At 44.0% G+C, this 24818-nt stretch overlaps 1 protein-coding gene across 4 annotated transcripts in view; it reads right to left on the reverse strand.

Annotated features, from left to right (window-relative positions):
* BRD7 (bromodomain containing 7) overlaps positions 1–12188 on the reverse strand; it is a 40855-nt gene extending 28667 nt beyond the window's left edge. For 2 of the 4 annotated variants that reach the window (XM_032255689.1, XM_032255688.1), the window contains exons 1-4: positions 11952–12154; positions 11329–11537; positions 1513–1642; positions 1139–1196 (exon numbers count right to left, since the gene is read on the reverse strand). In XM_032255689.1, the coding sequence (XP_032111580.1) occupies positions 1139–1196; positions 1513–1642; positions 11329–11537; positions 11952–12000 (446 nt within the window). In that variant the 5' untranslated portion in view covers positions 12001–12154. Of the gene's footprint in view, positions 1–1138; positions 1197–1512; positions 1643–11328; positions 11538–11951 lie in introns of all 4 variants that reach the window. The other 2 variants (XM_032255685.1, XM_032255686.1) reach the window with 2 other exon arrangements.
* Positions 12189–24818: the final 12630 nt, after the last annotated feature.

Below are 24818 nucleotides of genomic sequence, written 5' to 3' on the forward strand. Positions count from 1 at the left end.
ATTTTTAATAGAGACGGGGTTTTACCATGTCGGCCAGGATGGTCTCAATCTCTTGACCTTGTGATCCACCTGCCTTGGGCTCCCAAAGTGCTGGGATTACAGGTGTCAACCACCATTCGTGGCCAGTTTTTTTTTTTTTTTTGGAGAAAAGATCTAATTATGGTGCCTAGGTTGGAGTGCAATGGCGCTATCACAGCTATTGCTGCAGCCTCAACCTCTTGGGCTCCAGCGATCCTTCCACCTCAGTCTCTGGAGTAGATGGGACTACAGGTGTATACAACCATACCAGGATAATTTTTGTTTTTTTGTAGAGATGAGGTCTCACTATGTTGCCCAGGCTGGTCCTGACCTTAAGTGATCCTCCTGCCTCAGCCTCTCAAAGTGCCAGGATTACAGGTGTGAGCTACTGTACTCAGCTAACTTCTGATCTTAACTAAAAACCTGAACAGGCATTGAATACAGATTACACTAGAGAAAAATTACTTACAATGTGTTCTGAGTTGACTTAAGTTCAATACAATGAAAGAAAGTCCACTGTAAGAATGCATGATCTACAACCATAAACCCTTTGGAAATAATGTAAATATCTTTGAACTGAAAATTTAAACTCTAAGTAAAGAGTTATCAAAATAAATATTTTAATAAAGACTGAGTTATTCTTTTCACTTTTAAGAACTCAACACTGGCTTAGGCACCGAACTTTTCGAACAAATTATGCTTTTAAAAGAAAGCCATGATTCCTATTTTCGGGTATTTTATTTCTTCTCCCATACTTAATAATTGCTTAACATTCATGGCATGATAAGCATTGTACAAATACAAAGAAAGTATATCTATCTATTAGCGAAGTGGAAATATCTGTATTATTTATTCCTAAAGTTTTAACATCAGAAATTACTTTAGAGACAGAGAAATCTGTCACTAAAAGTATTACGTAATGCCCTTCAAGTTGCCAGGGAAACATACCAAATTTAGAATATCTAAAAGTTAGCCTCTTGGAGTACTTCTATTGCCAGGCAAAATATTTATCATTCACTTTAAAATCAAGTATGCTTGGAGTCTGGCACAAATGTGGTTTGGATTCTACACATTTGCCATTTTAATTTCTATGTTATAAAAATATTGGAAAAACACTTACCTCTGCAATTGTCTCATCAGTTGATTCAAAGCTTCTTGAAGGGGTGTCTGTTCTACTTCTAAAGCAAAGAAAAAAGGAAAAGGGTGTTTTAAAAAGGAGTATTCTAGACAGTACTATTTACTAGATTATTTTTCTACAACCATTATTAGAGATCTCACACAGAAATTCCATTTATCTTAAAAATATACTGAAGTTTGAGAGTTATCAATTCAAAAATTGAAGCTAATTTACAGCTCCTATGCAGTATGAGAGAAAAAAAAACTTAAAAATTAAATCACAAAGCTCCAACTTAGAAGCTAAAACCCCACTACTTTCCTGAGCTATAACAATTTCAGCCTCCTCATTCAGGATAGTTAATTCACAGTTATTCCAACCTTCTTGTTTGGCTAAAGAGCTTGTGAGAGGCTTCTCAGGGGGCAAGTCTAATCTCACAGGGGCATGACACTGGAGGTCTTTTTCTGCGTCATTCTCCACACGGTCTTGATCTCGCTTCTTTTTATCCTCCTAAATGGAACAAACGGAGCTAATTTAGAAATATTTCAGAACCAGTATCTTTAAATACACAAATCATTTTAATTTTAAGGAGTAAAAAGACATTATTGCAAACAAAATATTCTTAATAACGAACTGAATGTATTTTACTGCCATCTACTGGAAAAGGAGAGCATGTATTCACAAAGGAAAAAAAAAGTGCATCTATGCCAGAAATAACCAGTCAGAAAAATAATACTATCCAAAAAAGCAACACAGTGTATGCAGGAATAAATCTAATAAAAGATACCCGAAACCTTTCGGGAAAAACTGTGAAACCTTACTGAAGGTCACAGTAGAAGACCTGAATAAAGGAGATATACCATGTTCATGAATTCAGAGAGTATTGGCAATCAAAACTTGACATGGAATTTTACAAGTCAATTGTATTAATTTACCACGAAGAGTGAACGATTAAGAACCGAATAGCTTTGAAAAAGGTCAGAATAAGATGATACGTCTTACCAGATATTATTTGCATAAAGTGATAATAAGACAATGTGGGACTGACACAGGGACGGACACAAAAAACAACAGAAGAGATCAGAGCCCAGAAACAGACCCATGTACACAGATTAATCTTAGTATATCACAGAGGTGACATTATAAGTAAATGACAAAAGGGTGGCACTGAGACAACTGGTTACCTGAAAAGAGAAAACAGAATTAGAGCTTTACTTCATGCCATACACAAAAGTCAATTCCAGATAAAGACTTAAATGTACAAAACAAAGCTTCAGAACTTCAAAGTAAAGCATCTTTAAGACCCAGGAGTAAACAACTTTCTTAAATAAGATACAAAAAGAATAAATCTTAAAGAAAAAACTTGATAAATTTGGTATTAAGTTGACAAATTTTGGTACCTCAACAAAATACATGAACCAAGTTAAAAATCTAGTAATAGACTGAGATAAAGTATTTGAAACACAACTTATAAAACATTAAGAAAGATTCCATGAAGAACATCAATAAATCTATGCAAAAAGGCAAAAAAATCCAAAAGGGGAAACAGGTGAGCGACATTACGGGTAGCTCACAGAATAAGAAACGTGAAATGTTGAGAACATGAGAACTAGCTCAAGCTCCCTAGAACTTGGGCAATTAGATTGTAAAATAAGAAGGTATTTCACCTCTCTTTGGCAAAATTGAAAATGTCTGAAAATGTCAAGTTTTGATAAAAATGTAGAGAAATGGGATTCTCACACCTTGCAACTGGGTGAATTAATAGGAACAATCCTTAGCAGAGAAATTAGCAATATGCAGCAAAGCTAGCAAAGACTTTATCCAGTTCTCAGCTACTACTCTCTGTGCATATACCAGAGAAATTTCCTGTCCTACAGTATACATGGAGACTTATATATTGCAGCATTGTTTCAAATAGTAAAAAATAGGAATAATCCAATGCCTATTAAAAGGCAAATGGGTTAATAAATTATGTCATATGAGCTAAAATTGTATCAACATGGATAACATTCAGAAACAATGTTGGAAAAAACATTGCAGAAGAATTACCTCTTACAAGGTAAGTATGAAAATGTGTAAGCTTTATGCAGAACTTGTAATTATAAAAACATGTATGTGACATGCACCAAATGCAGGGTAATGATTCTCTGTATTAAAAGGAAACAGAGAAATGGGACTCTGAAAAAGTACAAGGGGAATTTCATCTCTGTCTGCTCTCTCCTTAGGGAAAACACATACACACACAAAACTAAATGTTGAGATCTGCTAAAGCTGGATGGTTGGTATCAGATGGTAGTTTTATTATTCTGTGTATTCTGCATTTCTAAAATTTAGATTTTTGAAGTAAAATTGTCCAACAATGCCCATTTCAAGCTCATCAAAATCAAGATTCTCAAGAGGATCTTACAAACTCAGAAAGCTATTTTCTTGGCCTATGCCCTATTTTCTTATTCTAGTATCTAGAGCAGTGGTTCTCAAAGCATGGTCCCCAGACTGGCAGCCTCGGCATTACTTAGGATTTTGCAAGAAACAAAAATTCTGAGGTCCTCTTGTGGTTCTCAAGTTTTTGTGTGCATTAGAATCACCTGAAGGTCTCATTAAAAACACAGATGGTTGGGTTGTATCCCCAAAATTACTGATCCTGCAAGTATGGGGTAGAGCCTGAGAATCTGTACTTTCTAACAAGTTTCCAGGCCATGTGGGTGTTATTGGTACAGGGACCACACTTTGAGAATCACTGATCTAGAGCTTTGCACTGTATTTTCGGAATCCAAAGCACCTAATACAGAATATATTATTGTTTTAAAAGCTCCAGAGAACAGTGTTATAAACTCTACTCACGCACTTGATCCCAGTTACCACTGTTAGTTGATTAATGTATTTTTTCCCACCTTACAACATATTCTGTTGCAGTAATTCTTAACTTTGGAAAATTTTAAATCCTTTGTCCAGAAAACCTGGTATGGATCTTTGGTAGACTGGCAAGTTTAGAATATCTGTTCTATGGAATATGAGCCCCCAGGGACAAAGATTGCTTCCTATGAAATGTGACCTGTGAAGAAAGGACAGCTTGAAAGGCAGTATGCATTCTCCCAGGAAGAAAAAAATTAGTCTAGTCCCAGTGCCAAGAGTCTAGAGCTGGGGCCAGCAAACTTTTTGCTCAACGACCAAATTGGGCCAAGCGCAGTGGCTCATGCCTGTAATCCCAGCACTCTGGGAGGTTGAGGCAGGTGTATCACTTGAGGCCAGAGTTTGAGACCAGCCTGGACAACATGGCAAAGCTCCCTTTCTACTAAAATACAAAATCAGCTGTGGCTGGTGGTGTGGGCCTATAATTCCAGCTATGTGGGAGGCTGAGGCAGGAGAATTGCTTGAATCTGCGAGGTGGAGGTTGCAGTGGGCTGAGATTGTGCCACTGCACTCCAGCCTGGGTGACAAAATGAGACTCTGTGTCAAAAACAACTCAAAACAAAACCCAAAAATGGCCAAACTGTAAATATTTAGGTGGTCCATAAGGTCTGTCACAACTACTAAACTCTGCTTTTGAATTATAGTATGTTGTAGTATGAAAACAACAACAGGTAATATGTAAATAAATTTGGTTGTGTTTCAATAAAACTTTATTTACAAAAACTGTTGGCCAGCTTGCTAATGTATGCTCTAGGAGTTCAGTTTCATCCTTAAAACACTCTGTTGACTGGACGCGGTGGCTCTCTCCTGTCATCCCATAACTTTGGGAGGCCAAGGCTGGTGGATCACTTGAGCTTAGAAGTTCAAGGCCAGCCTAGGCAACATGGTGAAACCGTCTCTAAAAAATTACAAAAATTAGCCAGGAGTGTTGGTGTGCACCTGTAGTCCCAGCTACATGAGAGGCTGAGGTGGGAAGATGGCTTGAGCCCAGGAGGTGGAGTTTGCAGTAAGTCGAGATTGCACCACTACACTCTAGCCTCGGCAACAGAGACTGACCCTGTCTCAAAAAAATAAATAAATAAAGTAAAAAACCACTCTGTGACCTTAGGCAATTCATTTACTCTCATGAGACCTCTTTCCCACATGCAAGATGGAGATTTAACTGTTATTATTTAGCTTACACAGTCAATGAGATGGTTAATCATGAACCAGCAAAGTGGAAAAAGTACCAAAGGAGGATATGTTTCTGTACTACTCTTACCTAGTATCTTTACCTAGTTATCCTGGTCTACAGTAACCACTTTATTATTCAGTAAAGCAAAAAGCCTTCGGGGCTAGGAAGTCCAAAAGAAAAAAAGAATATAAAAACATATACTTGGAAACTACCCTAAACTGAATAGCGATACTGTGGCATGTTACCTCCAGATGGAGAATCAGGAGATCTAGCTTCTAGTTCACCAGCATATGACTTTGAACAAGTTACTGCACTGCTTTTAGTCTCAGTTTCCCATCTGTACAATGTAAGGCTTTGATCTCTACGGGTCTCTCTCCACCTAAAATTCTGATTCCAACCTTCACATTTTCTTTTTCATAATTCAGAGTATGTTTAAAATCCTGTTGTGAATGTCACTTACTAAAGAAACACAGTTATATAAAACCATAAGATAACATGGTTTTGGTTAATAGTAAATTCTGTTAATCACATATAGAAAACTATACAAAAATATTCGTGCCATTTAACTTTAGGTAGTTAAGGAAGAAGAGTTTACATTACAGTTTATAAAGTGGGTTCAAATTCTGACCTCGTCACTAGTAGGTGGCAAAGCTATGATATCATGGATAAACTATATAATTAGCTATGGCATCATGGATAAACTATACAATTTTTTGGAGTCTAATTTTCTAATATTTAAAACAGACACAACAATACATACCTCATAGGACTATTTTAAGGATTAAATGTGATAGTTGATATGAAGTTTTACACATTACTTAGCACATGATGGACACTCATTCAATAAATAAATGAGGCTTTACCATGTGGATATATAGTGAAAGAGAAAATATATACAGCCCTGCTTGGATGGAGCTCACAATGGAACAGCAGAGACATGCATTAAACAACTCATTTAAAAAAAAACCATGTTTACCACTAATTGATCACAAGCTACAGATTTCTTTGTTCCTTCTTCACTCCAACTGCTTCACTTGACTAGTCTTAAAAACAACAACAAACAAACAAAACAGATTTCAAGGACAGAGTAACTTTTGGGTGAAAGTAATTTAGACTCGTAAAGTATGGGAAGGTTTCCATGAGGAAGTAACATCTGAGCTGAGATCTGAAGGAGAAAGAATCCAGCCAGTTTGGGGGTGGACGTGGGTGTGTAGAAACAGCATTCCAGGCAGAGGAAATATCCTGTGTGCATGAAGATCTGAGGCAGGAGAAAGGAACACGGTCTATTTCCGTAACTATACACACATTTTACTTATTTCTGACTTGATTCTAATTTGCCCATGACTTGCTGCAAGTTATTTTATTAATTTGTGAGTTAATGCTTTTAAGGCAAATCTTTGCTCAGATTATTAGGATTTAACACTCACTGAACTACATTATTTACTCAACAAATGACATTTGCTTATTCTACTGGAGCTCCCTGTGGACAGGGGTCCTTGTCTTATTCAGCTCTGTACCTACAAGCTCAACAATGCCTAACACATAATACTTTCTAAGTATTTGCAGAAGTAATTAGTCATAGGAGATAGCATGAAACAGGAGCACAAAAGCATGCAAATTAATAGCTGAAGTCCTTAGTAATAAGTACCATACTTCAGTTTGGCTACTTTTGAAGGATATATACAAATACATATATTCAAATAATGCTTCCAATATGCAAAACAATTTAGAGTTCCCTTTTAACAGCTGATTTTAGAATCCAATAAAAAATGTTTCATTACCTTGCAGCTGCATTTGCTACACAGGTTAGCCTTTACCTCTATGATGCTCTCCCCTCGCTTCCCATGGCAGAATGAGGCACACCTTTCCCTGGACTCCTGGAACACTTTATTCAAACCTCTCTTAGGATTTACCAGGCTGTGAGGTTTATTTATACTTTTGTATCATTCCTGAGTTCAACTTTCGGCTCCTGCAGGATTTTATTTTATTATATCTATCTGTCTGTCTGTCTGTCTTAATCACTGGCGCCTAGCAGAGTCTGGCCAGATAACAGATGTCAGGTAAATATTTGTTGAATAAATAAACAAATGAATAGCCCTTCTATCAAAGAAGCAATGCTACTCACAGGCCCCGTTTCAGAGTTCCTCCTTCCTTGGAAAGGGCTTCTGGGGTTGAGACCACTACCTCAGGAGGGACACACACGGACCAACACTGAGAAAGGAGGAGGGTTTTCTGCCAAGCCAGGTAAACCACAGCAGCCCGGAGATCCCATGTGTGACAGATGGCACGAGTCAATGAACTGCGTTTTGCCAGAATTCTCAATTTGCTTAATACAATTACAGTCACTGCTCCTCTCTAGGTAAAAGCTACCTCATACTCTGGCTCAGTCAAGTCAGCAATACGAGATACTAACAGCACCTACCTCACAGAATTATTTATAAGGATTAAAACAGTAAATATACACAAATAATTTAGAATAGTGCCTGGCAGACATTAAACATGCGAATGTTAGTTTTTATGAGTGTGCCTCCCCTGTTGGACTTAGTATAGATAGTGCTTTAATAAAATAGGCATTTACTGGAATTTACTGCAATTTTCATTATAGTCTTACTTAACTTTAGCTGTATAAATAATAACATCCTATATGTGTTAATGCTTTTGAGTAAAAAAATTTTTTTAATGACTACCTTTCTCATTTTATTCTGACAACATCCCTAAGCAATGTGACTGGCCTATCTTCTTTCAGCAACTAAACCTGAAGTTAACCTACAAAGCTGTTAAGACATAATTTGGGTTAGGACTATGTTCTTCAGAACAGAAAGTGAGTTTCAATAAAGAAATTGAGACCACTCGCCTGAGCTATTTCAATAAAAAGCTATGTGTACTGTACCAAAATCCAACAAAATAGAGAGATGATAACACCAGTCTCACAGGATTACAGTAGGGAGTAAAGCAGGATGACATACATCAAGTGCTCGGTTCAGAACCTAGCATGAGCTATGTGCCTGATAAGTTGCAGTTATCTGTAAAATGTATGTGCAGATTTTTCAGTGTTACAATCATGACAGGTATATATATAATTATTTCCTCTAATGTGATTTTAGAAATACTTCAGTAATTATTATAAATCATTTAACCAATTTAACAGCCTACACATAATTCTAACTATTGCATCTTAGTTTTACTTAACTATCCTCTTGTGTATGACTAGATCAGATGGCAAGAGCATTTTTATGAGCTGTTATTTTATTTTTTACATAACATGGGAAAATGTAAGACTGAGTATTTAGGAAAGAAACTAATGTTTTAAGAGTCATGCCACCAAAAATGACCAAGTCCCTGTTAGTCATTCTACAATAAATCCCATCAACTGACAAACTCTGTCTAGGTATAAAGCATTTAATTAGCTTTGTACAGACTTCAAAAGCTCAACAGACAACTAAAGGATGCTTTCAACAGAAAACAGACAGACAGATAAATTGAAGAACTTAGAGAAAGAGACAGGGCAGGAAGCAAAAGAAAACTTAGAAGAAAAAAATGAAAAAATTTCAATTAATATCCTCAGAGATAGAAAAGAATATACTGCATTTAACAGCAACAACAGTGTGCTATTTTAAAAAGGACAATTAGAGAACAAGAAAAAAAATTCTTGGAAATTCAAGGTACAAGATGGGAAATAAATCCAGAAAAGTCATAAATATGAGGGATGGTCCTTGAAGAAAGAACATACACATAACCACATAACCCCCCACCCCACCAAAAAAAAAAAAAAAAAAAAAAAAAAAAAAAAAAAGGAGGAAAAACATAAAATTAGAAGGATCTGTTCAGGAGTCTAATATCTAAAGGGCAGGAGTTCCAGAAAACAAGAAAAGAAAAAATGGAGGAAGGAAATGAATGCAGTAATACTTCAAGCAAACAGCTCTGAACTGAAGGCACAAGTATACACTGTGAAATATTAGAACACTGAAGATAAGGGGGAAGGTCCTAAAACACTCAAGTTAGCAAATACTACTCATATGCAAAGGACTAAGAATCAGAATGGCAACAGAGTTCTCAACAGCAAATTTGGAAGCCAGAAAACAACAAAGCAATGCCTTCAAAAGTCTGAAAGAAAATAATTTTCAATCAAAATTCCACATCAAGTCAAACCATCAACCTGTATGAGGTTAGAATACAGATTTTCAAATGTTTGAACTTATAAAATCTACCTCCTGTATATGATTTCTTAGGAAGTTTCTAGAGCTAAGAATCCGCCAGAACAAGGGAATGAATCAAGAAAGAGGAAGGCATGGGATCCAGGAAGCAGGTGAAGGGAGTCCCATGAGGCCTCCAGAGCAACTAATCCAGCCTCCAGGAGACAAGAGAACTGTAAGATAAATGCCTCCAGGGAAAAAAAAGGAAGTAAAGAACTCAAATGAGTTTCATAAATCCTAGAGTTTGGGAAAAATCATTAAGCAATAACCAAACAAATGAAAGCAATGAACTAACTGGTCAAGATCAGATCTATATTTGCATACTGTATTTGTCTACAATCACTTTAATATTGATTTAACCAATAATTGTGATGTACCTATTCCATGAGCAAGTGAAACTGAATTCTCATCTTCCATAACATGATGTCAATAGAAGACATAAACTGCTAAATCAGTAAGTAGCAATATAAACCGATATTTAGAAAGGGAGATAAGTAGGAAATGAAAAATACCTAAAAAGTGTAGGAAGTACAACTCCAGAGTGGAGCAGCTGCTTGTTTTTGTGTCAAAAAACTGTGTAGTACTCTTGACTTTTAAAAACCATCTTCACGAATTACTTTACTATTAAGAAAAATTAATTTAAAAAAACAACTGGTTACCTCTGAAGAGGGAATCTACAATAGGACTGGGGTGAGGAAAACTTTTCTCATTTTGTGTACTTCTGTACCACATGAACTACTTTTAAAAAATCAAATGCATATATGGCTTTTATAATTTAAAAAAGAAAACATTAGTCCTCTATGTTGTTATAGCCTAGCCAAAGCTAATAAAAACTGGGACAAAAGGGCAGGAATATACTTAAGAAATCCCCAAAATAAGATCTCAAAGACTTGGTGACTTACCAACGTGTTTAATCACATGGAATAGAAAACTCCTGTTGTATATATAATCATAAAAAAAATTATATAACTTATCTATAGAAAAATCTACCTTCACAATACAGTAACTGATTACGTTCAGTGGCAGGTTAAATTTGCAAAGTAAGCAACAGTAATAACAATGTTATTATTATTAGAAACAGAGTCTAGGTTTATTGCCCAGGCTGGAGCGCAGTAGTGTGATCATACCTCACTGTCACCTCAAACTCTTGGGCTCAAGTGATCCTCCCACCTCAGCCTCCCAAGTACCTGGGACACAGGTGCACATCATCTGGCGCTGGAAATTTTTGTAGTTTATTTTGTAGAGACAGGTCCTTGTTATGTTGCTAAGGCTGGTCTCAAACTTCTAGCCTCAAGCAATCCTCCCACCTGGGCATCCCAAAGTGTTGGGATTACAAGGGTGAGCTACCGTGCCCAGCCATTAATTATTTTGCTTAGCTTTCAAACCAAGACTGAAGCTACTCTTTTCTGTTAAATGCATATGATCAAGGACATCAATTTCCATTACAGGTTTCTGATCAAATTTTCTCTTCAATAGACCACAAAACTGTTTTAAAAGATTTAGTTGTTCATTATAGATTTTGCATTATAATATTTTTTTCAGAACACAACCTAAACCCCAGTAGATCCCATTCACTTCTGAAATGACTATTTTTGACAAACCTCAAACACTGAAGCTTTCTTGAGCATGACTTTTTACCCTGCCTAGATGGAAAAAACATTATCTGAAGCAGCTCCTGAAAATCTGGACTTAGCTGCTTCCTCATCTGATGTGCGAGTACAATTGCATTAAGAGTATTTCAAAAACGATATGCTGAAACTCATAGATGATTCATGTTTCTCTTCTGTTTGCTCCTCCTCAAGCGAACCAGATCTTACCAGCGTTTCAGTTTCCCCAGATACAAAAAAACAGAGTGAGGTTGGCAGCTGGAGGAGGCGGTGCCGTCCCGCACAGCTGAAGTAATGCAACCACCTGTGTACCTTAACTCTTCTTCGTTTTCTCCCCTTTTCTTCCCCTGGAACCTGCTTCTCTCCTTTCTTTCTCTTTTTCCGCTTTCTGTCCTTGTGTTTGTCATGATCGTTTTTGTCTTCGAAGAGGCTGGAGTCGTGCCCCGAGCTTCCCGTGGAGAGTTCGGTAACTTCGTTTCCTCCTACTTTGAGGACCAACTTCAAAGGCTTCTCTACATACTCTTAAAAAAAGAAAAGAAAAGGGAGGAAGGCGCGTGGATTAAAGCAGCGGCTCTCCAGGGAGTGCCAAAATGCCGAGCGCGAAGGCACTGCAAGGCCGAGACGGCTTTGGGAGCCCCGAGAAGCACCTGTTGAATGACCGTCCCCGGCCGGGGCGGGACGCGCCGCCCGCCCCGAACGCTGCCAGGCTTCCCGGGCCGCCTCACAGCTCCCCCACTAGAGACTCACCGGACCAGGGGGACCTGGGTTCGAATGCCGCCGGCGCACGGGGGACAGCGCGGCCTCGGGCGGGACGCGCCCCCTTCGCGGGCCTGGGCCTGACGTGGGGGTAAAGGGCCGCCCCGAGCCACTGGGAAAGAGTGGAAGCCCCGCAGAGCCCCGCAGAGCCGCCGCCCGCACCCTGGCCCACTCCTCACCCTCGTAGAGGTGTTTGTCCGACTTGTGCTTCTTGTGCTTCTTGCCCATGTCCGACCGGGCCCCGGTGCCCGCCCCCCGCGCCAGGCCCAGGCCGTGCGGCGCCGCTTCCGGTCCGGGCCAGGCGAGCGGAGGGCGGGAGCGGGGCCCGCGAGACCCCGCGCCGCGAGGCAGGGAGGCGGCGCGCGCCGAGCGGCGCGAGGCCCCTCTCGAGAAGACGGCGCGCGAGACCCTGCCGGAGCCCGAGAGCGGCGGCGGAGCCACGAGCGGCTGGCGCAGAGGCGGGAAAGAGGGCCCGCCTTGCGCGCCGGGTGCCGGAGGCTGCGGGTGGCGGCCGCTGGCGACCGGAGGTGGCACTGCAGCCCGAGGGCCGGGGGCGGGGGCGGGGTCGGGGCTGGGGGCGGAGCCTGGGCGGGGCCGGCGCTCAGAATCTTGTGTTTCTTCCTTCCTCCCTCTCTCTTCAGTCTGTCTTGTCTCTGTGTGTCTCTTCCTCCCTTCCCCTTCCCTCCCTTCCTTCTTTCTCCTCCCTCCCTCTCTTTCTTTCCCTTTCCCTTCCTTCCTCTCTCCTTCCTTCCTTCCCTCCTTACTGCCGTCAAGCCTTCCTTCTCTCTTTTCTTCCTCCCTCATCTCCCTCCCTTCTCCTCTCCCTATCTCCTTCCCTCTTTTTTCTTTTCTTTTTTTTTTTTAATCTTCCTCCTTCCCCTACTCTTCCTTTCTTTCCACTTTCCCTTGCTTCTGTTTACTCTCTTTTACAATATTGACTGAACCCCATACTGGGTGCCAAACCCAGCACATTGGTGACTGAAGATTCTAGCCTTAAAAAAATTTTATGAGATAATAGGTGAAGGTTTCCAGATGTCTTCACTGTCCTTACTTCTAGCTGGATGGTGCTTTGTTTGTTTTCAGATAAGCTCATAATTACAGCCTCCTCTCAAGAAAGAGTGTGTCTCAGTCATTTATATTTTAATAAGAATTTGGACCCATGAATCACCTCTGCCAGGAAGATTTGTAGCTTTATCTTGAACTTCAGTGGTGAAACGTTAGGCTTATAGTTTAGGACCCTATTGTTGGCAGGTGATAGAAACCCAATTTGAATTATTTCAAGTAAATAAAAAGGAATTTGTTGGTCCACATGTCTAGAAGGGGCAAGAATAAAGCTTGCCTGAAGGAAGACAGGAATCAAGGATGTAATGCTGTTGGCTGGCATGCCGCTGGCCCTCTCTCTTGCCTCTCTGTATATTGGTCTCCACCTTCCCCCTTCTTTCCTATATGGCTATAAATATGACCACCATCTGCTTCCAAGGCCTCTGCTTTATAGTGTCCTGACCAACTGGGAAAAAGATCTCTTCCTGTGAGCTTCACCCGAAAAACAATCCCAGGGAAGGACTCTGATTGGCTTGGCTTGTGTCACATGTTTTATGGGACAGGGGATGGAAGATTGATTGAGCCTGGATACCAAATCTACCCTCCCACCCCTGTGGCCAAGAGAAGTGGAATCTGTGATTGGCAGCCCCTGCCAGACTTCTATGGTTAGCCAGGGAAGATGAGGTTCTTCTAATGAAGAGAGTTGCCTTTTCGTGAAAGCTAAAAGTGTGTGTCTATTATTTCCCTGTAGCAAGCCTCTCTGGTGTCCATGAGGTAGAGATCAGGGTGTGGGAAGAAGGGTTATGTTGGGGAAGAGACCCTCTGCTGCTCTGAAATCAAGCCACCAAGGCCCCCTAAGCATAGGGCAAAGCTTGGTTTCAGCTTTTTGGCCATTGTCTATAACTTATTTTGCTTTGAGAAGAACCAATATGCCAATTCCCACTGTGGGTCTGGCCTCTGTTGTGGTATTGCCTTGCTCCAGGCTCAAGCTGTGGGTTGAGCTCATCATCCTGGGTACCTCCTTGGTACAAACAGCAGCTGGCACAATGACTGCTCTCTCCAAATCCCCTCAGAGGAGAAAGGTTTGCTGGACTCATTCACACTATCAAGTTAGTAATTTCCTTTTTCTCTCAAGCGTGATTCTACATAGGTCACAAAGTGGTCACGGCAATGGAATGTGAGTAAGAGTACGAAGCAGAAAACGTTCCTGGAAGGTGGAAGCCCAAACTCATCTACTTTAAAATTCCCAGCACTAATGCCATGCTTGGCACATTGAAGGCACCAGAAAATGCTAATTGAGCTGCACAGTCCTGGTCGGGCAGACTCCCCCAGAGATTTCTGCCTGCTGGCATTCAGATCCTCCCAGTGAGTGTGGAGTGGCCTGGAGACTGGCTTCAGAGGAATAGAATATGGCAAAGGTGATGGACGTCACTCCTGCGATGAGGATACGTAAGACTTCAGTCTTGCTTGCTGACTGTCTCTCATCCTTCTTGGCTTGTTTGTTTTGATGAAGCAAGCTCTCATGCTGGAGAAGCCCATGTGGCAAAGAGCTGAGGCTGGCCCCTAGTCAACATCTGGCTACAACTGAGGCTTTCAGTCCAACAGGCCTTGAAGGATTGAATCCTGCCGCCAACCATCTGAGCTTCCAAGTGGATCCTTCCTCAGTGGAGCATTCAGATGAGACCTCAGCCCTAGCTGATATCCTGATCACAGCCCTGTGAGAGACCCAGAAGCAGAGGACCTAGTTAAGCTGTGCCTGGACTTCTCCCCCACAGAAACTGGGAGGTAATTTAGATGTGTTTACTTAAGCCACTGTGTGCTGGGGTAATTTGTTTCATAGCAATACATGGCTTATACAAATATCATTTCAAGCAGGGAAACTTTCTAAGTGTGTGCATATCTCAATAAGAAGAACTGACCATAACAATAGCTACTGTTAATTGGGCAGTTGCCTGTGCAGGGCATTTGGTTAAGGTGTTGCATGCATCATCCCTTTGTATCTGTATTCTGGCTTGGTGGGAGGAGTGCTGTTATCCTTATTCCACAGGCGAGGAAACTGAGGCCTGGAGAAGTCAGGTGGCTTCTGCAAGGTCACGCACCTTGCCCACCTGGAATTTCGATCCATGTCCGCCTACTTCCAAACCGTACCTTCTAACCACTATGCCACATTTTCTTAGAAAAGAGGGCTAGGTCCTCTCCAACGATGCTTCCTGCATGTTTGGAATCATGTTAAATTAAAACAAATTCCAGAGCAGATGTATGTATCCCTAGATGCATATTTGTGCATTGAAAAACATCAGAAGATAATTTAAGGAATGGAAATAGGCCAGGCGCGGTGGCTCACACCTGTAATCCCAGCACTGTGGGATGTCCAGGCGAGAAGATGGCTCAGATTGCTTTGAGACCAGCCTGGGCAACATGGAGAAATCCTGCTCTATTCAATTAAAAAAAGAAGTAAAAAAGAAAAAAAAGTAAAGAATGGAAATAATTGTTATTCTGTCTATGGATTTTTGTGAGTCCTGTGGAACTAAATACACAGGAGAACTTGCTCAATAAAGCGCAGCTGCTTAGCGCAATGGAATAACCCTCTAATGGTGAAACTTCAGGTTTTGGGATACCTGGTTAGGGGGATGATCCTGAACTGGGCAGTGAAGGGGAGGTTTCTTGACAGCAACAAGCTGCGCTGCTGGAGATGGAGCCACTCTGCTCATGTGTATTTGCGGCAGAAGAGGAAGGGGATGATCTTGGGGAGAGGACCAGATGGGCTCTGTACTTTGGTTAGTCCTACCTGGCATCCTACATCTGCTCTGCCAGCCTCTGTCAGGGCCCTTGCAGCCTGGTTTCCTCCATCGAGGAGGCAGAATGGTTGCCTTCTTTTCCCAGGGTGGCCCAAGCCTCGTGTGTATATCCCTAGACCCTTAGAAGCCAGCCCCCAAAACTCCAGGGTAGAATAACTGATAGAACCCTGTTGGCACCTGTTCCGCATCTGCCACCTGCCTGGATCCTGAGCTCAGTGTCCTCCCTGCCACTCTGGAAAAAGGATATATTTGCCCATTTTATGGAGAATATATCTGGGGTTCTCTAAGGGCAGGGATCACCCAAAGCCACACAGCTGGGACTGACTACCTGTCTTCATGTTCCGGGGCCCTCTTGGGGTCTCCATTGCCAGGGTGTCAAGATCAGAGAGCAATTGGGAAGCCCAACAACTCTGGAGTGAGTGAGACAGAGCTGACTTGAGTCCTGGGGTCATGCTTACCAGCTCTGCGACCTTGGCATGTCCTGAAAGGGCTGTCCCCCTCTGAACTGTGGAACCAGGGTGAGGTCATTGGGTGTGCTGCTGAAACAGGGTGGTTGTAAGGATGAAAGAAGATAATGCAGTCAGAGCACCGAGAATAATGCCCTGGTAGATAGTAAGTGCTCAATAAATATCAGCTGCTAATACTAACTTAAATATTTGTGAGCTTTAAAGACATAGTTCAGTTAATGTCACTCTCCCGCTCAAAACTGTCTCGTGGCTCCCCGTCTCACTCTGAGTCAAAGCCAGATCTGCATCTTGGCTTTCAGGGCCTGATTGGGTCGTCATTCTCTCTCCAGCCACATCCCCCTGCCGCCTCCTCCCTCCTGCCTGCCCCCTGCCCCTGCTGTTCTTCCCTATGCCCAGGACACTCTCCTCTGAGCTCCTGGAGTGGCTCCTGCCCTTATATTGCCTTGGTCTCCCCTGCGACTGCCTCAGAGAAGCTTCTGGACCAACAGCCTTTCCCCTCTTCCCTCCGCCTGTGCAATGCCTGGTTTCTCTCCATTGCACGTACAGTATCCAGCATCATGTTGAATATCTGTTCCCTATCCGTGTGTGTCTGCCATCTGTCCACTGGCCTCCCAGGTCCCCAAGGTTAGGGACTAGGTCTGCCTCACTCATGGCTCTGTCCGCTGCACTTAGCACAGAGCTGGGCTCAGCACAGGCCCTGGAGAAGTATTTGTTGGACATATGAATGCATCATGATTACTGTGTTGTGATCGTAATTCTCCTCCTCCTTCCTCCCCTTGCTGGTGGAGACACAAGGTGACTGGAGGCTTCCGGGAGAGTCTGTGGAGGAGAAGGCACCGAGAAAGGCCGGCCACTGGGGGGTGCGGCATGCCCAGGAAATCTCTGCCCAGCTCAGCTTGGAGGTGGCACCTCTCCAGCCCGGCCTCTCTGCCGAGGAGTTGTTGCCCAGGGTGCCTGCAGGCTTTGGTGCTCTGGCGGAGAGGGCGCTCTGGGACACAGCTGATGTCCTGGCCACCAGACCCCGAGGTAGACTGTGACCTCTGTTGGTCGGGTGGGATGAGGGCTGGGTGGAAACTCAGTGGCCTTGGTTTTGGGACACCCACTAGGGACCCTTTACAGTGATCCCCCAGAGCCAACAAATGAAAAAGTGCTGCTGGGTGCTGCCCGATGATCTGGACAGACGCAAAGCTTTGAGCATCAGGGGCCTCTGAGCCCCTTGCCTTTGCTTGGTCGTGCTCCTCAAAGCCCCCTTATACTGCACTGAGGCAGGATGGGGAACTCCCGAGACAGAGAGTCCTTAGGCTACTCACTTCTTCTCCTGCCTTCCTTTGTCTGAACCTCAGTTTTCTCCTCTGAGGAATGGGCAGAGCCAGCTCTGGGCAGCCTGTGTGGTTGGCATGAGGGTTAGCAAAAGCAGGGAGTGAGACACTCCTGGCACAGCGCAGGCCTTCTCAACTGTACAGGGGCAGATGGCGGGAGGGAAAGGGTCGGTTCTACTGGATACTCCATGGGGATTCCTGCCCTCTGTCCCGGTGGGGTGGGAGGTGGTATTCCCTGAGCTCAGGCCCCCAGCAGCTGCAACAGGTGCCCCATTTGGCAGCAAAAGCAGGCCTGGGCCTTCCTGGTGCCAGCCTGTGAGTGCTGCTGGGAGAGGCCCCGAGAGGATGAGGCTGGTTCGGCAGGCAGCTCTGCGGGGAGGCAGTGGCCTGGGTGGATTCGCTGTGACAGGCTGTTGACAGTGCAGCTTCCAGGGTTGCTCACGGTCACTGGCGGAGCAGCTCCAGCTGCTGCCTCTGAGTGAGGAGAAGCGAGAGGTGGTGGACGGCTGCCATCCATGCGGGCATGCCACACAGCCTCTGCCCACACGGTCTCAGAGCTGCTTGCTGGAGGGCAGCGAGCCCAAGCCATGGCACTCAGGGCTGCCAACCCTCAAAGCCGTTTAGACTCAGAGCCCTCTATCAAATAAGAAAGAGGCCACACCAGGACCTTCCTTCCTTCTTTCAGTTTGTACTTTTGTGTACCTACTATGTGCTAGGGGGTGCTAGGAACACGATGGGAGTAAAATAGACATGGCTCTGCTCTTATGGAGTGTACAGTGGGATGCATGTTAGACAGGTAACATAGACAAGTGTTAATCATGCCCATGCTCACTGCTAGGAAGGAAAACAGCAGAGTGCTGACCGGACAGTGCTCTGGGGGCTCAGCCAGGCATGACCTGGAGGATACATCTTGGTTGGGTGCCCTGCAAGTGGAACGTGAGGCGGGGATCTGTTGGGGTGGCAATCGGGAAGGACCTGCAAGGCACGGAGAGAAGCAGGATGGGGCAGCGGGGAGAAGCAGAGAAGGAGGACGTCTCGGCCTGCGCCCGTCCCACAGTGGTGGCAGGGCAAGGGGGGATGGGGAAGATCAACTGTCCACGGAACAGTCCCACCTCGCGGGGAGGTGGCCAGCCTTTTGTAGCCCATCTTGGGCAGTGAGATCTGCCTGATTGTCACCTGTTGCAGAGGTGACTCTAGTTTGTCCCAAGGCAATTCTCTGAGGGAGGTGTGTGGCTGCCTTCCCTGAACGGACAATACTCCCAGCTGCTGGTGATGCCCCTCCAGTGGGATACTCCTTCAGGAGAGGTGAGCCAAGGGGGCATCAGCTGCACCCACTAAACTGCAGACAGGTCAGAATGCACAAAGGCAAGGGAAAGTTGGGTGCAGTCAGGGAGAAGACCAGGTTTGGAGCAAGAGAGATAATGGGGACTGTGTCTGGAAGAAAGGCTGGGCTGGGCAGAGCCTTTCAAGGCATGGCAGAGATCCTTGATTTTATTTGGGATGCCCGTGAAGGCAGTGGAAGTGGGCGCATGGCCACATTGGCAATTTAAGAAGAGCACTTTGTCTTCTGAATGGAGGAAGAATTGGAGTGGGTTTAGGAGACCAGGCAGAGAGACCAGCTTAGAAGCGATGTGGTCTTCAAGGGGGAGATGGGGTGGCTTGGCCTAGCATGGGGGACGTGAGGATGGTGCAATGGGATAATTTGAGTTATTTAGGAGGAAGAACTTAGGAGGAGTTAGGGATGCCTGTGAAAAACCCAAGAGGAGAAGCCAAGTAGGAAGATGAATGCATGTGTCTGGAGCTTGGCAGGGAGGTAAGATCTGAAAATAGATTTTGGGCAGAGAGATGTCTTTGGAACCTCAGGAGTGAATGAAAGCACCCAGGAGGAGATAGTAGAGTGATCAGAGAAGATGGAGCCTTGAAGATCTTCAATAAATATCTAACAGATGAATAAAGGACGAGGAAGCAGCAGAGGAGTCTGAGGAGTGGTGGGAGGCAGGAGGACGAGGAGAAGAGCGGGATACCCAGGAGAGCCAGGTGAGGGCAGCAGCAGGCTGAGGGTGTGCAGAGGAAGGAGAGCGGGGCCAGGCTGCAGGGGACCTCTAAGCCCTGAAAGGGCCGGGGAAGGGCGGATCAGGCAAGTAGGCTTGTGCATGCAAGACCACCAAGGCGATGCTTGAGAGGTGAGGTGCGATGAGACAGCGATGCAGAGGGAAACACTGAGGCCTTGAATGCCAGGCTGTGGGGCATGGACTTCCCCCTGTAAAATGGGATAAACCAGGTAAAATGGTCTCCTTGGAGAAAGCTGGGGATTTTCCAGGAGCCCCAGGCTGGGGACAGGCCATCAGCAGCTCAGAAATGATCCTGCAGGCCCAGGCTCCCTGTCCATCGTGATTCATTGGAGCACTGCCCTGCCCACAGGGCCCAGGATCAAATTCCCTTCATAGAGAGTCGCTGTGTGTTTGATAAACTCTTATCAGACTGTGGCTGTGGGCTTGTGCTGTGTCACCCAGATCTCTAATTTCATAGTCCTGGCTCTGCCAAAAACTGGCTGTGAAACCTGGACATGGCTGTCACCTATCTCCATCTAAACCGGGCTGCAGAAAGAAGACTCAGTCAGATGCACTGACTCACGCCTGTGATCCCAGCACTTTGGGAGGCTAAGGTGGGAGGATTGCTGGAGATCGGCCTGGGCAACATAGCAGGACCTCATTTCTACAAAAAATTAAAAATTAGCCTGGTGTAGTGGCGCATGCCTGTCATCCCAGCTACTCGGGAAGCTGACGCAAGAGGATCACTTGAGCCCAAGAGGTCAAGGCTGTAGTGAGCTATGATTGTACCATCGCACTCCAGCCTGGGCAACACAGTGAGACCCTGCCTCAAAAACAAACAAACAAAAAGGTAAGAAAACAAAGAGAAAGAGGACTCAACTGGCTCCTTTCAAGCTGTTGGTTCTAGGGAAGTGCTTCTGATTCTCTTTCAGTGTCTGATAAAGACTTTGTTTTAAAAAATATGTGTATACTTTAGGTTTTTACAATTCAGGTATTTAGTTTTAAATCTATTTATTGCCTAAGTAATTCATGTTTATTATAGACAAATTTGAACCTACAGATCGGGTAAGGAAGATATTTCAAATTGTTCATCATCTCAGCACTTTCTGTAACATTTTGGTATATGTCATTCCAGATATTTCCCAGTGTTTGTTTTTTTTTTTTTTTTTTTTTTTTTTTTTTTTTTTTTTTTGAGACGGAGTTTCACTCTTGTTACCCAGGCTGGAGTGCAATGGCGCGATCTCGGCTCACCGCAACCTCCGCCTCCTGGGTTCAGGCAATTCTCCTGCCCCAGCCTCCTGAGTAGCTGGGATTACAGGCACACACCACCATGCCCAGCTAATTTTTTGTATTTTTAGTAGAGACGGGGTTTCACCATGTTGACCAGGATGGTCTCGATCTCTTGATCTCGTGATCCACCCGCCTCGACCTCCCAAAGTGCTGGGATTACAGGCGTGAGCCACTGCGCCTGGCCTCAGTGTTTTTTTTTTTAATTAGAGTTTGGTGGTGATTCTCTTCTCCCTGCCTCAGGGGATATATTCATGATACCCCTTTGTTGAGCCTGGCTACTCAAAGCGTGGTCTGGGGACGGCTGCATTGGCAGGGCCTGGAAGCTTGGTAGGGATGCAGAGTCTCAGGTCCCTCCTCAGGATTGTAGAATTGGAATTCACAATTTAAACAAGAGCCCTGGGTGATTCATATATATGTATTAAAATCTGAGAAGTACTATTCTGGAACATTAGCTTACGCTTTGACTTAATTTTCTCGAACAAGAAAAAGGGAACATTTCTGAAGTTAGAACAACTAGACATCAAAAGAAGACCTTTGACAAAGCCAGACAAATTAAAAGGTCCTTTTTCTTTCTTTTTTTTTTTTTTAAACTCACAATCGCACAGAAAGATGAAAAAGATCTGAGGGACTTTTTTTGTTTACTTTATTTATTCATTTAATTTAGAGATGGGGCCTTGCTATGTTACCTATGCTGGAGTACGGTGGCTATTCGCAGGGGCGATCATAGAGCAGGACAGCCTTGAAGTCCTGGGCTCAAGCGATCCTCCTGCCTCAACCTCCCAAGTAATGGGACTACAGGTATGCACCACTGCACCTAGCGTTCATCCCAATTATTTAAAAAATATTTTTAACTATTAAAAAATTGCAGTGATAGAATGCTAGAACTTATTCCTTCTAGCTAGCCGTAATTTCGTATTCATTGACTATGTTTTTTTTTTTCTTTCTGTGAAGCTTTTATTTTGGGCAGAGGGCAGGGAGCGCAGTCCTTCCTGGCAGCCGATTCCCTCATGGCGGCCAGGATGTTGCTCAGCTCCTCTCTCTTCCTCTTGGCATAGATGTGTGTTAACCAAACTCTTTCTATCTGCCCTCCCTGTTCTTCCCAGCCTCTAGTTACTCCTCTATTTCCTGCTTAGCCTACCCTCTGCTTCCATGAGATCAATCCATTTGGTTTCCACATATGAGTGAGGGCAAAGGATTTAGCCTTTAGTCCAGCAGTATTTCTCTTTCTGTGCCTGGCCTATTTCACTTAACATTGTGTCCTCCATGTCATCCATGTTGTTGCAAACAACAGAGTTTCCTTCTTTTTTAAGGCTGAGTAGTATTCCACTGTGGACTTGCTTTATACATTCATCTGTTGGTGGATATTTAGTTAGATAGGAGGAATACATTTTAGTGTTCTTTAGCACTGTAGGGTGACTATATAATAATAATTTATTATACATTTCAAATAGCTAGAAAGGATTTTGAATGTTTCCAACACAAAGGAATAATGTGTGAGGTGATGGATATACTAATTACTCTGATTAGATCAGTACATATTGTATATATGTATCAATGTCACTCTATGTCTCATAAATATGTATAATTATGTATCAATTATAAACATTTTTTAAAAAATGATTAAAAATCTCCCATACATGAAAATATATTATACAATAAAATTCTATGCATTGGAAATAAATAACACATTGAAATTTGGGTCTTCATTGATTATAAAAAGTAAATGTTAAGAACTTTTTTTTTTTGAGATGGAGTCTCACTACGTGTCCCAGGCTGGAGTACAGTAGCACGATCTCAGCTCACAGCAATCTCCGTCTCCTAGGTTCAAGTGATTCTCCTGCCTCAGCCTCCTGAGTAGCTGGGGTTACAGGCATGTGCCACCATACCAAGCTAATTTTTGTATTTTTAGTAGAGACAGGAGTTTGCCATGTTGGCCAGGCTGGTCTCGAACTCCTGACCTAAAGCAATACCCGTGCCTTGGCCTCCTGAAGTGCTGGGATTACAGGCATGAGCCACTGCCAGCCAAATGTTAAGAACTTCTAACCTAAAAGATAAAACACATTTGCACTAACAAGCTGCTGCTTTTATTTCTCACACATAGGTGTTCTGCTTCAAACTTCATTTGAAACAAGAAGTTGCTAAAAATCTTTGAAAACCACTCAGTGATAGGACCTCCAGGGGCCCTTCCGCGGCTCTATGATTCTGTTAGACAAAACATTGTAATGATCAGATGTTTTTATTTTTGAAATACCCATCTTTTAGCAGACCATAAAGCCACATACAGATTAGTTGAGTTTGTTGTGTGGCTGGGTAAAGTCATCTGGAAGGGCACCGAACTGGAGCTCACAGTGCCTGGTTCTCATCCTTGCCATTGCGTGGCCTCCATGTGACAGTCAGAAACCCACCCCTAATGAGGTTATGCTTCAGGTATGGCTATATCCAGGTGCTCAAATGATGTTGCAAGATTCAGGCTTTTTCTCTCTCTGTTCTGCTTCCTTCTGCACTGGTCCCATTCTCAGACAGGCTTCATTGGCCTCTAGAAGCTCCCAGATGATAGCCACATAGATCCCAGTCCAGAAAAAAAGGGAATGTGCCTTTCCCCAGTGGCCTAGCCAAAGTCAGGGTTATGTGACTGGACTAGTTTAGATTATGTATCCACCTGAAGCCTATGACCACGAACGGGTGGAATGTGGGTGGGGGGTGGTCACGGTGGTGGCAGAATTCAGGGACAAGTGAAACCTGGACAGACCATGGGTCTTCTACCCCAGGAGCTCGGGTGGGAGATGGGTGCTACCTAAACCACATGGGCTAAGTTGGGATCCCTAAGAAAAATTGGGGTACTGTGACCAGAAGATTGCAGAATGGAAGCTGTACCCAAAGTAACCAAGCATTAAAAAATGAAAACAAAACACCTATTTCTAAACTCAGTTTCTCTACCTGTCTTGAGCCTGAGCAGGTTGTGAGGGCACAATGAGAGGAGGAAGTGAATGTTGAGCACTGTTACCTGTCATTCGGAGCCCTATTCCTTGGTGCTGATGGGAGCCCCGAGGCACCCTGCTGCTAAAAAACACAACACGTTCACAAAACGTTCGCACTTGTCCCCCATGAGACTGGTCACTGATAAAGAGCTGGCAGAGAGGTTCTCTCCTACGAATCCAATTCTGGTTGGCTTGGCTGATGCTTGGCCTGCTCCTCAGAGAGACAAACTGCCCATTTGCTGGGGAAATGCAAGTGGTGGCGGGGGGGCGTTTTCTCCTCCTCTCGCTACGGTGATCTGTGATCTTGCGTTCCAGAGCCAGAAGGGGATCCGACTTGGAGTTGCTGACATTGTCAGCCCCCACAGAAAAGTTGTGAGGCTCAGCCAGATCTATTTATGCCAGATTTTACAACATCACTGAATTATGCTGTAAACTGCTGATGGTCTGTTGTTCTCATTGTTTAACTCTACACACAGGCATTTTGGAAGGCACTGATGAATGGGCATCTCCTAGTTTCTGAGGCAGAAAAAGGAAAAACTTTTTTTCCTCTTTATTTAGGAGAAAAACGCTAGAAGTGGTGAATGCAGCCTTCTCCTTCCTGCCTGCCTGTACCTCTTTCACCTGGGGTAAAATGTGCTTCTGAAAGCCTCCCCAGAGGCCCCTATGAGGAAGGAGTAGGCCCTCATCTGTGCACCCTAGCTATTGACTCAGCAAGAGCTGCCACGTTTCCCAGCTTCCACTCTGCTCCACTATAAATCCACTTTCCCCACCGCAGCCAGAGTGACTTTGAAATACATGGATTTTGGGGCCAGGGGCAGTGGCTCGTGCCTGTAATCCCAGCACTTTGGGAGGCCGAGGTAGGAGGATGAGGACCTGGGGTTTGAGACCAGCCTGGGCAACATAGTGAGACCTCGTCTCTGTTCAAAACAAAACACGTGGATTTTTCTGTGGGTGGTGGTGCATGTTACAAAAATAAAAATAAAGACCAAAAGATTATAGACTGGATGAGGCCACATCATCATCCTGTTCATCGTCCTCTGGGGGTCTCCCATCTCACTTAATCAAGCCCAAGGTCTTCTCCGCAGCCTACAAGGCTCAGTGT

This window comes from Sapajus apella, unplaced genomic scaffold, assembly GCF_009761245.1.
Source record: "Sapajus apella isolate SASKATOON/1434 unplaced genomic scaffold, GSC_monkey_1.0 scaffold90, whole genome shotgun sequence".
Lineage (NCBI taxonomy): Eukaryota > Metazoa > Chordata > Mammalia > Primates > Cebidae > Sapajus > Sapajus apella.